The sequence below is a fragment of the Hydractinia symbiolongicarpus genome, chromosome 1 (genome assembly GCF_029227915.1).
Source record: "Hydractinia symbiolongicarpus strain clone_291-10 chromosome 1, HSymV2.1, whole genome shotgun sequence".
Classification (NCBI taxonomy): Eukaryota; Metazoa; Cnidaria; class Hydrozoa; order Anthoathecata; family Hydractiniidae; genus Hydractinia; species Hydractinia symbiolongicarpus.
Genome location: NC_079875.1, coordinates 13,363,613 through 13,377,956, shown reverse-complemented (window position 1 = coordinate 13,377,956; position 14,344 = coordinate 13,363,613). Strand labels below are relative to the sequence as shown.

At 33.1% G+C, this 14,344-nt stretch overlaps 1 protein-coding gene across 1 annotated transcript; it reads right to left on the bottom strand.

Moving 5' to 3' along the window:
* Positions 1-1,402: 1,402 nt before the first annotated feature.
* LOC130640874 (uveal autoantigen with coiled-coil domains and ankyrin repeats protein-like) lies at positions 1,403-11,922 on the bottom strand. The gene is made up of 2 exons (XM_057447460.1): positions 11,561-11,922; positions 1,403-4,776 (listed from the first exon to the last, which is right to left on the bottom strand). The coding sequence occupies exons 1-2, from the start codon at positions 11,800-11,802 to the stop codon at positions 2,502-2,504; spliced, it is 2,517 nt and encodes an 838-aa protein (XP_057303443.1). The 5' UTR covers positions 11,803-11,922; the 3' UTR covers positions 1,403-2,501.
* Positions 11,923-14,344: the final 2,422 nt, after the last annotated feature.

Below are 14,344 nucleotides of genomic sequence, written 5' to 3'. Positions count from 1 at the left end.
GCCCGCACAACGAAATAATCAAAGTCGCGGCACATTACGTCAGCAACAATTAGCTTTTTTAAAGACTTAACCAAATTACCTAAAGACTGACAAGTGAACTTTGACAAGTTCAAAATGCGGGACATAATATAGAAACAACCAATGTGGTCACTTGTGGCGGTTAAATTTAAAATCAACCGCCAGTTTCATTACATATTGTTGATAATTGTAAATAAGCCCTGCGATGTTATGCAACTTTCGTCGCCTGAGGTTCTCAAGTTTGTTACGCCGCAAGTCAGAAACTATAAGGAAGGAAAACCTTAGAAACGCTGATAGGGATGAGCATAATTCGTGTTTCTGGCTCCTTCTTATTAGGTGTTATCAGAGCTTTTTTACCACGCAATATCGTTTCTCTCACTTTGGTTTTGCATTTTGAAATCATTTACACCAACGCTAACCTCTTGCTCAAAGTCATCCAACTTCGTCCCACGACTTTCTTGTTTCTGATCGTGATCTCGCCATTCCGATATAGAAATGACCCTGTCACCAACGTCTTGAGGTTTTTTACGTTTTTGATATGAGAGATGACTTTGATGATAAGAGATGATTTTCGGCGTCGCTGAATAACAACACTGCATATTATGGGCAGTAGTAAAACCCAATGCAGGTGGCTAATTAGTACGCCGGAAGCATATCACAAAATACTTGCAATTTTTTTATTCCTGAAGAATTTTTGCTTAAATTAAGTTTGAATATAGTACGCATTTATGTGTAAAACATCAACTTGGGGCCTGACCAGGATGCATTTAGGTCTCAACGGATCTTTTTGACCTACCTCGACTCCAGGCTATTTTTTTATAAAAAAAGACAAAAAGTCCCGAGGTTGATTATTGACTAATATTCAATAAAGTCGTGACTGTATGTTCTACAACATTAACCCAACACATGTAATAGAAACCGCCCTTTACTCCACCCACAAAGGTTTATACCCACGATGTTATATTTTTATGGGACAATCCGTAAAAGGACAATTTTTTTTGCTTTACGTCACCACGCTTAGATTTAACAATATTTCAGAAGTATCCGGGTAATAGAGAGGATTGCTCCATAATGCGGAGGTGCATTATGGGGCAGTCAGTCCTACACCCCTGCCAAAGTAAAATCTTTGCAACCCATCAGCCCCTCTTGGTCATATCGAGAAACGGCCTTTTTCTATATTATGCCTGGACTTGTATAACTGATTATGGCGAATTTAGAAGTCTCAATATGAATCTTGTAATGGTTAACTGATTGTCCAACCACTACGTTGACAAGGTAATGCAGTAATACGCGAAACAAATAAACGTTCCCAGGTCATATTTTTTAATTATTTTTCAGCAAGGTCGATATAAGAGCACAGATATCAAGACATAAAGAAACAACATTGATAAATAATCGTACATTTATAATTTCATACATTTTCTTTATAAAAAAAATGTTGTAATATCTCCGAAAATGTTTCATGTAAATGCGACACGAAAAACCGAGCGCCGATACAAAGAAGGCTAGCATCACAGATGCAAATCAATTCTCAGACACAAACGCAACCGATTACTTGTTATGAATGAGAAAAGTATATTTTTTGGAATAGAATACTTGAAAAATGAGAATTGAAGTTCTTAAAAGTATTTTAGTTGATTAATTTTCGAGAATACTTATTTTCGCTAAATGCAATTTTGCGAAAATAAATATTTGCGAATCGGTTATGAAGATATCTCGCAAATGAGCTATTTACACATTTTTTTACGAAGAATTATTTTCGTAAATTTTATAATTTTTTTACAATTTTAAATTTTTTATACCTGTTGGGATAAGATTCAAAATGCTCGTATCACAGAGGCTGACCAATATTTTTAACAACTACAAAAGAGAAAATTTACTAAGGAAAAAAATAATAATAAAATCACGATAAATTTTAGCATATCATTTTTTTCAGCAATTTCGCGAATCGATCTTACTGAAAATTTTTGCGCAGACATATTTTCGCGAATATGGCTAAAATTCGCGAAAATTAATCAACTACAACATGATTCTTAAAGATGACAAAAACTCAACACAAAGTCCTTTTCTGAGTTTCACGACAAAACGGAACAAGGAATTTCGAGACATGGGCGTGTACACATAAAACTTAAATTTAAAACGTCTTAAATTATGCATTTACATTTCACGAGGACACCGCATTCAAGGTCAGCTAAAGTTACACGCAACACATCAATAAATCTTTCTCCTCAAAAGCAGTGACGAGACATAAAACCTTGTTTCGGAAATCTGTTTATAAATTCTATCGATAGTCTACGCCTAGGGATTGATTGTACAAAATGTTATTCAGCCAAAACATCGACCACATTAATGCGTTTAAATATTAAACATTGCATCGTATTTGTACTGGTTGTTCCTACCCATTGCTACATCATCGAGCTTCTGGAGCAAACAGCGGTTGCCAGTCAACTATAAATCAGCTCATAAATCACTGGCGCCCAGTGTTAACGATTTAGGTAACGCACTCCAGCATGTTGTGGGTGATGCACAACATAGTATTCTTGATGAGGGCTTCCCTCCCCAACAGATGACGAAGAGGACGCATACGGTCGGTGGTGTACTGGATGATGATCTCTGTGGTGGTGTGAAGATGGCGGAATGTACGGATGCCATCTCGAAGAGTGTCGCGAGCTTGGCTCCATTTCTAACTGCTGTTGTTGTATATGTTGGTGGTGAAGCTGCTGAACTAACGATTGAGGGTGAGGGTAGTGTTGTACAACTTGATGGCGGTGGTGGTGACTAGATGACTGGTGGTGGCGTTCGGTAGGGGTTGGAGCATGGCTACCTGTTTGCTGAACAGATGTTGGTGGCTGTGGCGACGAAGCATGGGAAGAGCTCTGCTGCGGAGATTGTACGCCGCGGTCAGATTTTTCGTTGCCGGTTAAATTACCTATATTGACGTCTTCCCCTGCTTTTATTTTTTCTTCGATTTCTTGTTCTTGTTTTAAAGCTTTCAAGAAAGCTGATTTCAATCGAGATGTGTGTTCCGCTTTTAATTCTTTCTTAACATTTTGCAATGCACAACGTTCGCACAACACAAAACCTTTCACGTCGCCCTCCTTTGTTTTCCAACATGGCGAAAAATCCACCGTGCACTGCGAACAAATACGCGGGTTATAAGGAGTTAACTCCTCTAAAGCAGTCTTTAAAGTAGGTTTAAAATCCATGTCAAGTATGGTGTCAACGACTTCATCTAAGCCAACTAACATCATAAAATCCATACTGTTTACATTAGGAATGGCTTTCCAGTCGGCTGGCGGAGGTCGTGGCGGTGGAATCTGCAACAATGTTTGTTCTAATTGACGTCGTAGTGCAGCTTTGGCAGCATCTTGCTTTTGTTCAGGAGTTTGTTTCGGCGGAGGAAGAGGTTTAGACAGTGGCTGACTTTGGTAACTTGAATGCGAATTCGAAGTGCCATTTGCATATTGATAAACTGGTCCACTCCCAGGGGTGCCTGGCGGAGGGGCGGGAACTAATTGGTTTCCAACTTGAATATAATACTTTTGAACAGGTTGACTTGCGTTGGATGAAGCTTTAGTAGATTGAAGCGAAGATGGTTTGGAAGATGACAGATTTTTAGGAGCGATTTGTTGTGGCTTAGGATGCAAACTAGGAACAACGTTGCCGTGTTTCGACGATGACTTGTATAGACTTTTACCGCGCTGCGACTCGAGAAGTTTACGCAACAAAGTTAATGTGGTTTCTTCACATCGTAAATCTTCTTTCAATCGTTCTATTTTCGATTTTTGTTCGGAAATTCGCTTTTTCTTGCTCACTTCGACGGGTTCTGGTGAAGGAATTATCTCCATTGGCAGCTCGTTTTCATCGTTTACATCAGCAATTGCTTTGTCCTCATCGACATCCATTTTTTCCTCAGTTTTAACTGTTTTATCTAAACCATTCTCTGGTTTGGAAACTTCACTTTCCTGTTCGTGACGAGCACTTTTGCTTACATTTTCAACAGAAGGTTCACATATAGCTTTATCGCTCTCTTCTTTGCTCTCAATACCCTCTATCTTAATACCATCATTTTCATGTTTTAGTTCTGCTTTGCCTTTAGTACATGGAGAATCAACTGCTTTGTCCTGACAACTCAAATCTGGCTCAAAAGACGTACATTTTTTATCCTCCTGGGGTTTTTCATCTTGTTCAGCAATCATTAGAGTGTCGTCATCACTATTTAATAAATTATCCTCGTCCAACACACTTTCTGTGCCTGCATCACTGGAATCTTCGTTTAAAAGTTTGTTTTCTAATTCTTTTGCCTCCTCCTCCTTAAGTTTTTCCTTCTCCTTAGATTTTTCCACAGGGCTCACCTGCTTACAGGTTTCGTTCTCCTTAGGTGGCTCCACCTCGTTATGTATGTCTACTTCCTTAGGTGTGACATCCTCTACAGGTGTTTTCGTTTCCTTAGGCATGACCTCTTCCTCAGTTGTGAGCTCCTCCTTATGTGTTTTCTCCTCCTTAGGTGTTTCCGCCTCCTGATGTATTTTCTCTTCCTCAGGTGATACTAACTCTTTGGGCGTCTTCGTCTCTTTAAGAGTTTCCTCCTCTGTAGGTATTTCATGGTTATCATATTTGTTCTCCATCGCAGAATCTTTTACCTCCTCAGGTGCTTTTTCTTTATTTGTATTACCGTTAATAAATTCGTCCACTTCGGAAACATCTTTTTCCAAGTTTTTTATTTGGCTCATGTCATCAACGTTAACTCCATTAATTCTAAAAATACAAAGCACATAATATCAACAGCATATCACGCATATTAGGACATTGAAAGAAAACGAATCGTTCTATTTAAAATAAGGATTATCACGTGATTAAATAAACGTTCCTGTCAACCATATATTACCGCAATGAACTTTTTTCGGAAAAAATAGTTTCCATTCACAAAATTGGGTACATTAACAATATTAGCTAGGATAATCAAAAAACAATGCTTGAACATCATCATTAAAGTCACATGTAATTTTAAATTTGAAAAAAAAGTCAAAAACATATGGAGATTTATTAGTTATTTAATTGCTATTTTATGTTGCTATCTTAGAAACTAAAACGATTAGTCCAACAAGTCCTAAAATATCATCGTTCTTAAAATATTTGGCATAATTGTTCGGTAAAAATTAAAATTGCTTTTTTTCTTCCCTTGGATTTGGTATTTGTAATTTTGAACTCTTTTTATAAATAAAAAAATGTGAAACGATAAGTAAACATTTAATTTCCATAGTTGTGATATGCCATACGTTCTTGTTTTAGCATTTCTTCGCAAAATATTGTATTTTCCATAAAAAACTCAAGCTTCAAATCAAAAAAATAAATTTCACAGCTTGCAACAAAGAACATTATATAACTGCAAAAATATGGTCCACAAAAAATTCTTCCCAAAAAAAAGTATGTAATGTGAAAATACTCAAATTTCTTGGAAACCATATTTAGTTTAAACCTTCCGAAATAATCAAAATTCAAGTCCAGGAAAAGTGCATCTTTGCGCACCTCTCATATTATGATCCATCATGCAATTCCTCACTCATTGTAAATGCAAAGCATATATATGCAAAGAGATCATAATAGTTACTTGAGGTAGAGGTTACAAGGACCTTATGTATTGTGATTTTTGACCCCCCATTGTTAAATTAATATTGAAAGAATTTCACTTTATATATTACCTTCCTACTAATTTACTGTGATTACAAAAAAAAATTCATTTTCCTTGGTATTAAGAATACTGAATTTTTTAACAAAAAAGCATTTCCACGGTATATATCCAGTATTTCAAAAATAAGTTCTACATATTTTTAAATCACAAAAATATTCAAAATTCTTAAAGACAATAAAAGAATAATGGTTAAAAATTTACCTTTTATTAAAATAAGGAATATATGTTAACAACAAAACAAGCACAGGCCTAAAGCACAAACCTAAAACTCTCAGGAAGGTGTTATGTAAAGTGGAAACACTATAAATATCTCACTATAAAATGCGTAGAAGCAAAAATCACTGAAAATGCAATGTTTTTCTTTGAGTTTAATCAACATTTTAATATAACCGAATCATCTTCCCTACTTTTGTTTCCCCATGTACACAAAATGCTAAAAAATAAATTTTTTGGAATTGACTTGGCTTAAATTTTCCTTGAACTATTCCAGTCTCATTCAGTTTGGTTGCATTGCTTTGTAACATTACCTTGTTATCTTGTCACTGTCACTGCAATAAAAATATGTATGCCAGCTATGTTTGAAAATTTAAAACTGGGTATGATACTTATTTCGAGCTTTAAATTCTTGTTTTCGAACACTTTCATGTCATTGTAGTTGTTTGGTCCCAGATTAACGGTACAAAAAGCATTCTGCAGAAATGACAATTTTTTGAAGGGAAACGACAGCTGTTTACAACAAAAACACAACACTCAGGGAACTAAGTCATACTTAGCTGGATCAAAAAATAATTTTTGGGTTTACTTCTCCTTTAACTTTACAACACTTTTGTTGTTGTAATAAAGTTTAATTCCAGATTTTTAATTTAAGGTGAATGTGATTTTTTTATTTACAAAAAAAAAAAAGATTTGTCAGATAAATCACTCTGTGGGATTTCTTTTAGTTCTTCCCTCCCAAACAGGAAGGGACACTATAAAGGAAGGGATACTATGATAATAATATGACTTATAAGACATCATCATCAATTTCCTCAATAAATAAATAAATAAATAATAAAATAAATAAAGAGGATTTTTTGTTTGTAAATGGCAAATTCAGCAGCAATTTAGCTGGAATTTCTTTCCACAAGAAAAAACAAACTAAAAAGTGGTAAACTTTAAATTAATGAATGTAAAACTTAAGAGTATTATCTTGACTTCTTTCTTGACTTCATTTTGAGAAAGAATAAACACTCTGATTGGTTAAAAATTTACAGTGAAATCTTTCGCTGTGAAGAAGTAGGGACTGTTTCCACTTTTTGGCAAATTCCTTGAATTCACCTGCTGGAAATCTGTCTTGAGCCCTGCCATCTTGATGAAATATTCCCCTATCTTTAAGAATGTCTTCTCACTAAATTTAATGAGTGTCTTTCTCGATGTGTACTTGAAGTCTTAAAATGAAATGAACATAAAGATTTCACAGAACTTTTTGAATTGCGCGCACAGTGACAAGCGTGCACAAAATATATAACGTGTAATTATAACAAATTTTAAATTCTTTAAAAAACGAAATAAATTTTTACTTAACACATCCATACCACTGATAAAAAATTATTATATCAATTACAATTGTGGCATATAACTCAAACCATCACTAGTTGCAGCCATCTAAGATAGGTTTTCACGTTACAGACTCTCTCTCTAATGAAATCCTGGAGAACATTTTTTTCTTTTGTCTTAGATGTTAATCTAGTCTTTGCAATCATATTGAGCACATTAACATGATCTGTTTCTGGTAATGGATAAGTATTGCAGGTATCATTTCTGGGTTTTAACTATCTAGTGCACAGGACTTAATTATTAATTGCTGCTAAAAACATCTGAAATAATAAAATTGAATTTTCTTTTCAACTTTTTTTACTTTCAAGCAACATATGAAAAAAAAAATAAAAGAAAGTAATGAAACACAAGTAACAATATCTTCTCCATTACTGCAATTCATTTTATTGCACAATTCCTGACATAAAAATGAAAAATAAAATAATAAAAACATTACAAAAATTTTTTTTATACATTGCTGATACAGACTAGCCATGGTAATTTTTATCTTATTATTTTTATGCTGAAAAATTGGTGGTATATTCATGCAAATTGTCCCACAATTAAATAAAGTGTGCTGCATATAAGAATTTTTTTTCAATAAATAATGTAATCATGTAAGTAACAACTGATTTTTGTTGTATTTAAGTGGTACGATGATCGTTAAAGGTGACTGTTAAGAGACTACTTTACCAAAGACTTTTTAGACATAAGACATAATGCAACCTGTCTGATACAATTTCACCATTTATTCTTGAGCTAGTACTTTTTGTTGATACATTTGATCAGTGGTGGCTGGATTTTTTTAGTTATATTTTACAGATTAAATAGGCTTTTAAACCAGAAATAACATATTTTAAACTTTTCCACCACACATGCAAGGAATTTGCACAAGCTTTTGTGATCGCACATAATCGCTCATGCAAATTAATTTGCGTGAACGATTTAGCGGTCTCAGGGATGAATTTTCCCAATCTTGGCCTGCTTTTCTGCTTATTATGGAAATAATAAAAGTTTTGTAATAAATCAAAGTTAAATTTGCATCAAAATATTAAGTAAAAAATAGTAAAGGTCATTTGTTGTGAGGAACTGGTGTATTATAATTTGAGCAGCACACAAAGCTTTGTGTGAATAAAATCTTCATTTACGTAGCCCTGTTTTAAGTAAATTTAATAAGAAAAATTTCCTCCTTAATTTCCCCATTAAAGTCAGGCCTTTTAACTTCAACGAAACCTATATGGTAATATTTAAAAATTTAGTAGGATTGCAATCAGTACTATTACAAAAAACGCAACCCCATTTTTTATAGGTTTATTAAGACAGCTTATATTATATAATAATTATTTCATTTCTGAAATAAAATCCAATTTTATGTTCTACAAAAACCCTAAAACTTTTGCGACCATGTCTCTGTCTGGAGGACTATGTTATAGAAACAAATGTGATGCAGATATGTTCATAAAAGCAAATTCATTACAGAGGCGTCTATAAATCTGATGCAGTGTTATGCTTTCTGCTTAATCTACATTTATTCTCAATACTTTTTTCAATGAATTTTACAATGCATGATATTAGTGAAGTTCTATTGCTTCCACAAACTCTTTTAAAGCGAAAATGAAGAAAATGTGCCAGCCTTTTTCTCCTTATATAAATTTACCTTTGAAACACAACTCTCAAAAGAAAAAGGAATTTTAAAGCGAATATGATGTAGATGGAAGTATCAGTGAGGAGTTTTGTGTTGGGATTATTAATTTGTGCCAGCATGAAGGATTTTATGTATTGCAGCTACATACACTGAAAATGTTGTGGGGTTATCAACAAAATTTTGTATGAACAATTTGGATGTGAAAAATACTGTTGTTTAGTTCTACAATCAGGGGGATTTACGTCACATCTAAGAGGCTGTTTACACGTACGACTTAAAACTCATGCCAGTATAAAATTTTTTTGGAGAAAGCGAAGCGCTACAACAAGAGACAGCTCGTGCTTTTTTCAGCCTTGAATGCTGTTCTTGTGAGTTCTTCAACATTGTTACAGCTACTCAGTATTTTGATGATGAAAACAGAAGAGGCTCAACAGATGAAAACAGAAGAGGCTCAACAATTTCAGATATCAATTATGGAGAGAAATACAACATTGTCGAGGTACAGACGTGCAAGATTGAGGTAAATATTTTTATTGTTTTGCTGTGGATTTACATTATTCTTTCTCGTTTCCTGCACAACTACTCATTTATAGATATGTTAGAAGCAATAGAAAATGCTGGATTAAATCTTGAACAACTGATAAATGGTGGGATAACTTGTACATTTACCGACTGACCGCTTACGTCAGGTCAGATTGTTTTGATTCCATCATGGATCAATTTCACTACCCAAGCAGAAAGCAGTAAAAGAAACAAGAGCTGTGCGTCTGATGAAGCCCTTTTTCTTAGGTTATCCCTTTACCCACAAAACATCCTTTCTCTACATACAATACTTCGAATCCTCCACTGGAGAGTAGGGACACCCAATTCAAAAACAATGACTTCTGTATGATGACATCTGTATTATAAGCTGTTTTTTTTATACCCGCATGAAATACATTTTGAATCACTAGGATTTAGAAATAACAATCTTATGATCATCAAGTATGATGATCATAAGATTGGTATGGTTGTCTTTTGGGAAAAAAATAAAATAACTGAGAAGTATTTTTTTATATAATAACAGAACATTTTTATAGGTGATGATTTTCAGCAGCCACTATTAAACAGTATAATTTTAATGAAGTTAGTTTTTTATAACAGTTATAACAGCAATACATCAGGAAGTTGGAAAAAGTTAGTATGTATATTTTTGTGTGATCCAAAGAGGCACTACAGCAAAATTTTGCCATCGTCTCAAAGTGTGCATGTTATAAACTCCATTTCACACATTTTTCGTAAAACAAAAAGACATAATTGAAAACAAAACAAGTTTTTCATATCTTAGCCAAACATAAAAATAAATTACGTTGATCACAACCAAACTAAACACAAATAAAAAGATTTTAGCAGAATAATGGGTTTTAAAAACGCTAAAGTAAGATAGCTGGAAATCTCTTTTAAAACATTTAGGCGAAAAATGGTTAGAAAATATAAAAACAAAGAATTTTTAGGTAATACCCCAGCTCTTTTAATGTCAATAAATCATTTTTGCATAGTCTCTGTTTCTATTTGTTGTAGGAAGTTCATGGAATGATTCAACGTTGGAAGAACGACTAGTGCACACACAATTTAGCATAATGTGCTACTGAAAAAAACACATCAAAGTAAATAACATTTTTCTTGATTAGCTTGCACAAGCGATAGTGCGTAATAATAAATCTTCTGCACACATGTGCTATATCAATCAGGCTTAATCCAGTATTCTTAAAATTTTAAACCTGTCCGGAATTTACAATTTTGATGATATAATAAAGGTAAGTTATTTTTACTGTTTTATACTGTTGAGCTTTTCTTTAAATGGGTCTTTCTAACCTAAACCCCAAGGAAAGATAATATGTTAAAAAGTGTTTTTTTGTATTAAAAGCCAATAATTTTTATATTAGGATTTCAAAACAAATTTATGTCTTAAAGGAAATATGTGTGCAAATTATTTTAAAAATATACAACATTGAGGTTAAATAAAAATTATCATGTACCATTCTCTACAAATTGAAATATTTTTAAATAAGTTTTTTTAAAAAAAAAATATGACAGGCAAAAATAAACTCATTATTGCAAAACTCAATGGACCATAACATAAGGAATAAGAAACAATAAGAAATTTGAAACTTTGTGATTGGATAAAAATATTTAAGCTTCTATTGTTTGTGTCAATAGATGGTCATGTGACTAAAATATACTGATTCCTTCTTGTTGCATTCACCCTAACTAACCACCCTTTGTTTTGGAAGTAAAAATTGTCAAACTTTTAAATATATATAAATTTAGTTCAAAAATTTAACTTAGCTAGTTAAACTAAAAGGAAGAAAACTTTTGTAAAGTCACACACTCCTGAGTTAATCATTATAAAAATAACATTAAGTTTAAGTAGAATTAACAATGTAATTTTTTCTGATCTAACGACTTACTGTCTTTACATACAACAGAACTTAAAAATTCATACTAACATAGCTACCTGACTATATAGGTAAAGCAGTAGCCACAAAATATACCGAGTGCTGTCAGGATTTGTAACACTCGGAAAACATTCTAAATGTAAACACGCTAACTAGCTAAACTCGAGAAAATATTATAAACAAAGTGTATACCTTGCGGCCGTGTTGTGAATCCCATTTTCTAAGTCTTTTTTATATAATTTATCATTCTTTAAATCTATAGGGCTTGTGTCAATCGTGTTGACTTCAGGTTTCAATGAACTATTATTTCTCTCCAGTTTTTCAACAGTGGCAACTTCAGCTGATGCCGACATGGTGTTGTCAACATAAACCTTTCTTTCTTGCACATTTATAAATGAACTAATATAAAAACATTGTTTTGACACATATAACATATACCAAGGTAAGTACAAGAAGTTACATTCGATTACTCCAAAGATTACAAATATTTGAAATATTTTAAAAGTAACACACGCTTCTTCTCCAAAATGCTTCTTTCGTAAATGAATTAAAACGGAAGTCGACAAAGGAGAGAGGCCAAATCATAATTGCAGGACCAGATACTTAGGTAAATATGACTAAAATGTTTATTTTACTGACTCACCTTTGACTTATCTCAAAGTGCTATAAAAACTGTATTTTACTTCTTTCTTTTCAGTTAATATTTTCCATATCTCTTTTTTTAAAAAAATTCTTCCATGCACATTTTAACTTCTATAACTTTTATCGACACAACCATATCTGTGTTTTTGATGGCAATGTGTGTTCCGGTCCGTATTTTCCCTCTTTTTATCTGACCAGTCAAGTCGGCAACACAAATTTTGGCGGGTAGCTTGTCTACATTATATTTCTGAGAAAAAGCATTTTCAATTAAAATATAAACCTTTTTATTAATAAAAAAACTAAAAAGAAGGAAAATTACTATTTATTACTAAGAAAATGATCTTTACTCCGCATTTTCCAATAAAATTGAAAAAAACTAATTCCGACATGCCGTGATTCAACATGTTGGACTTAATGCCTATTTAACAATTGTTTTTTGAAATGAACATAAAAAATCGTGAAATGTTAAAAAAGATGAAAGAATAGCTTCACGTATGTCATTCGTCAGTAAATCGAACAGCGAATTTAGCAATAATAGAAATTTTAAAATTCCGACAACCCCGACATGTCGGTTAAAATTTATGACGTGTAACTAGCACCAGTTATCGTGTCGGCGACATTAATTATTAATTAGGCACGACTTAACTGAAAACAGGACGCATCCAGTTGTAAAAAGACGGGACGAACTTTTGAACCACGAAAAAAGTTAACAAAAGCGTTAAAAATGCTATCTATATTTGGGCAAAACAATACCATTTATGGAATACTATAACAAAAGTGAAAATATTTGAACCAATCAAAACACGTTTTACCACGTATTGATTTATCGACCATTATGTTTTTATATTTATTTAACATTCTAAATATGAACTGCAGGTGATTATATTTCGCAATTAAATAAATTAGCATAATTTATGCAATGTCTATAAATAAGTCATGATTGCTCCCGCCCAAAAAATACTCTCTTGACGATGATGCAAGATCCGCAAATTGAAAACTTAAGCTAGGACTAAGATTTTAAAGGTGATTTGTACTAATATTCTATTTTTTATATTTCAAGAAAGAAACACTAAAAATGAAAGATAAATGCAAGCACTTTTCTTTTTATTTCAATTTCTGCAAAAAACAAAAATGTGATTTTGCGTTTCTTGTTTATGCCTATACCTTTTGACAATAACTTCAAAGGAAAAAGCAGTTTAGTGCAAATTCAAAGAGGGATCAATGATGTCCAGCTCAATTAGTTCTGGAGTTTAGACATTTTTCGTCACTGCAATTGGAACCGTATTCTAGAAAATCCTCGCAGCATTCCACAGTGGAATTTTGCAAAAATGTTTTGCCGGAAAGATTTTTTATTAGCAATGACAATTAAATACAAGCTCATTTAACCATAAGTTCTCATATAGCTATCGAAACTTAATAAAACATCCCAAAAACATGCTAAATTTATCCAAGAATTAAATACACTATTTTTTTCTTTCTCTAGTGACTGGGATATTTGGTCACGTGAGATAATGCCGGAGTAAACCATAAAGTAAAGCACGTCACCGTTCGTACGACTTAGCAACAAGGACTTTTTTTCCGTGTATATTTGTTCCATTTCCAAAATAAAGCCGTGCAACCAGTGGTAAAAGATACAAAGTTGGAAAGGCCAAAATAAGATCAAACTATGCATATGGAGTTGTTTTTAAACCATGACTTGATCTTTCCTCTCTTCAATGTATTCGAGTATTTATTGGCACAAGAGGACATATTTGCCCAAATTATGACTCCAGTTTAATTTTTTTCAAAATTGCGCACATCTATTCTAAGGGTAATAATGAGATGTTTTGCCACGCGTAACAAACCCCCCAAAAATATTGGAAATAATTTTTTTGTAACTTTCCTTTAACAATTCTCTTGCTTGCCCTATTTGTAGTACCTCTCCAAACCAGAATTCCTACACACTTTTAAACTACGTCACCTTTTGTTCAGCCATAGACAGGCATTGTGAAACAACCTACGCAAAAAAGAAGCATCTTTCTAATAACTTGTTTACAATGAATAAAAACCAAAAACACTTGACGAAGCTCCTCTCCCTTCATAGTAGCTTAGCTCGACTTAAATCAATGTAGTCAATTTTTACTTGTCTGTTTTAACAGCAAAAATCTTTGCAACATAGATATACGATATAAAAATCACTAGTTATATAACGATGGTGCACCAAGGATATCTTCTTCTTCAGTTCTTATTGGTACTGTTATCAATGATTATTCTGCAAGGAGGGCCGTAGTTCATTTGAAGCTCTGAATTGAGCCGCGAAAGCCATGCAATACAGCAACCGCTAAACTAGACATC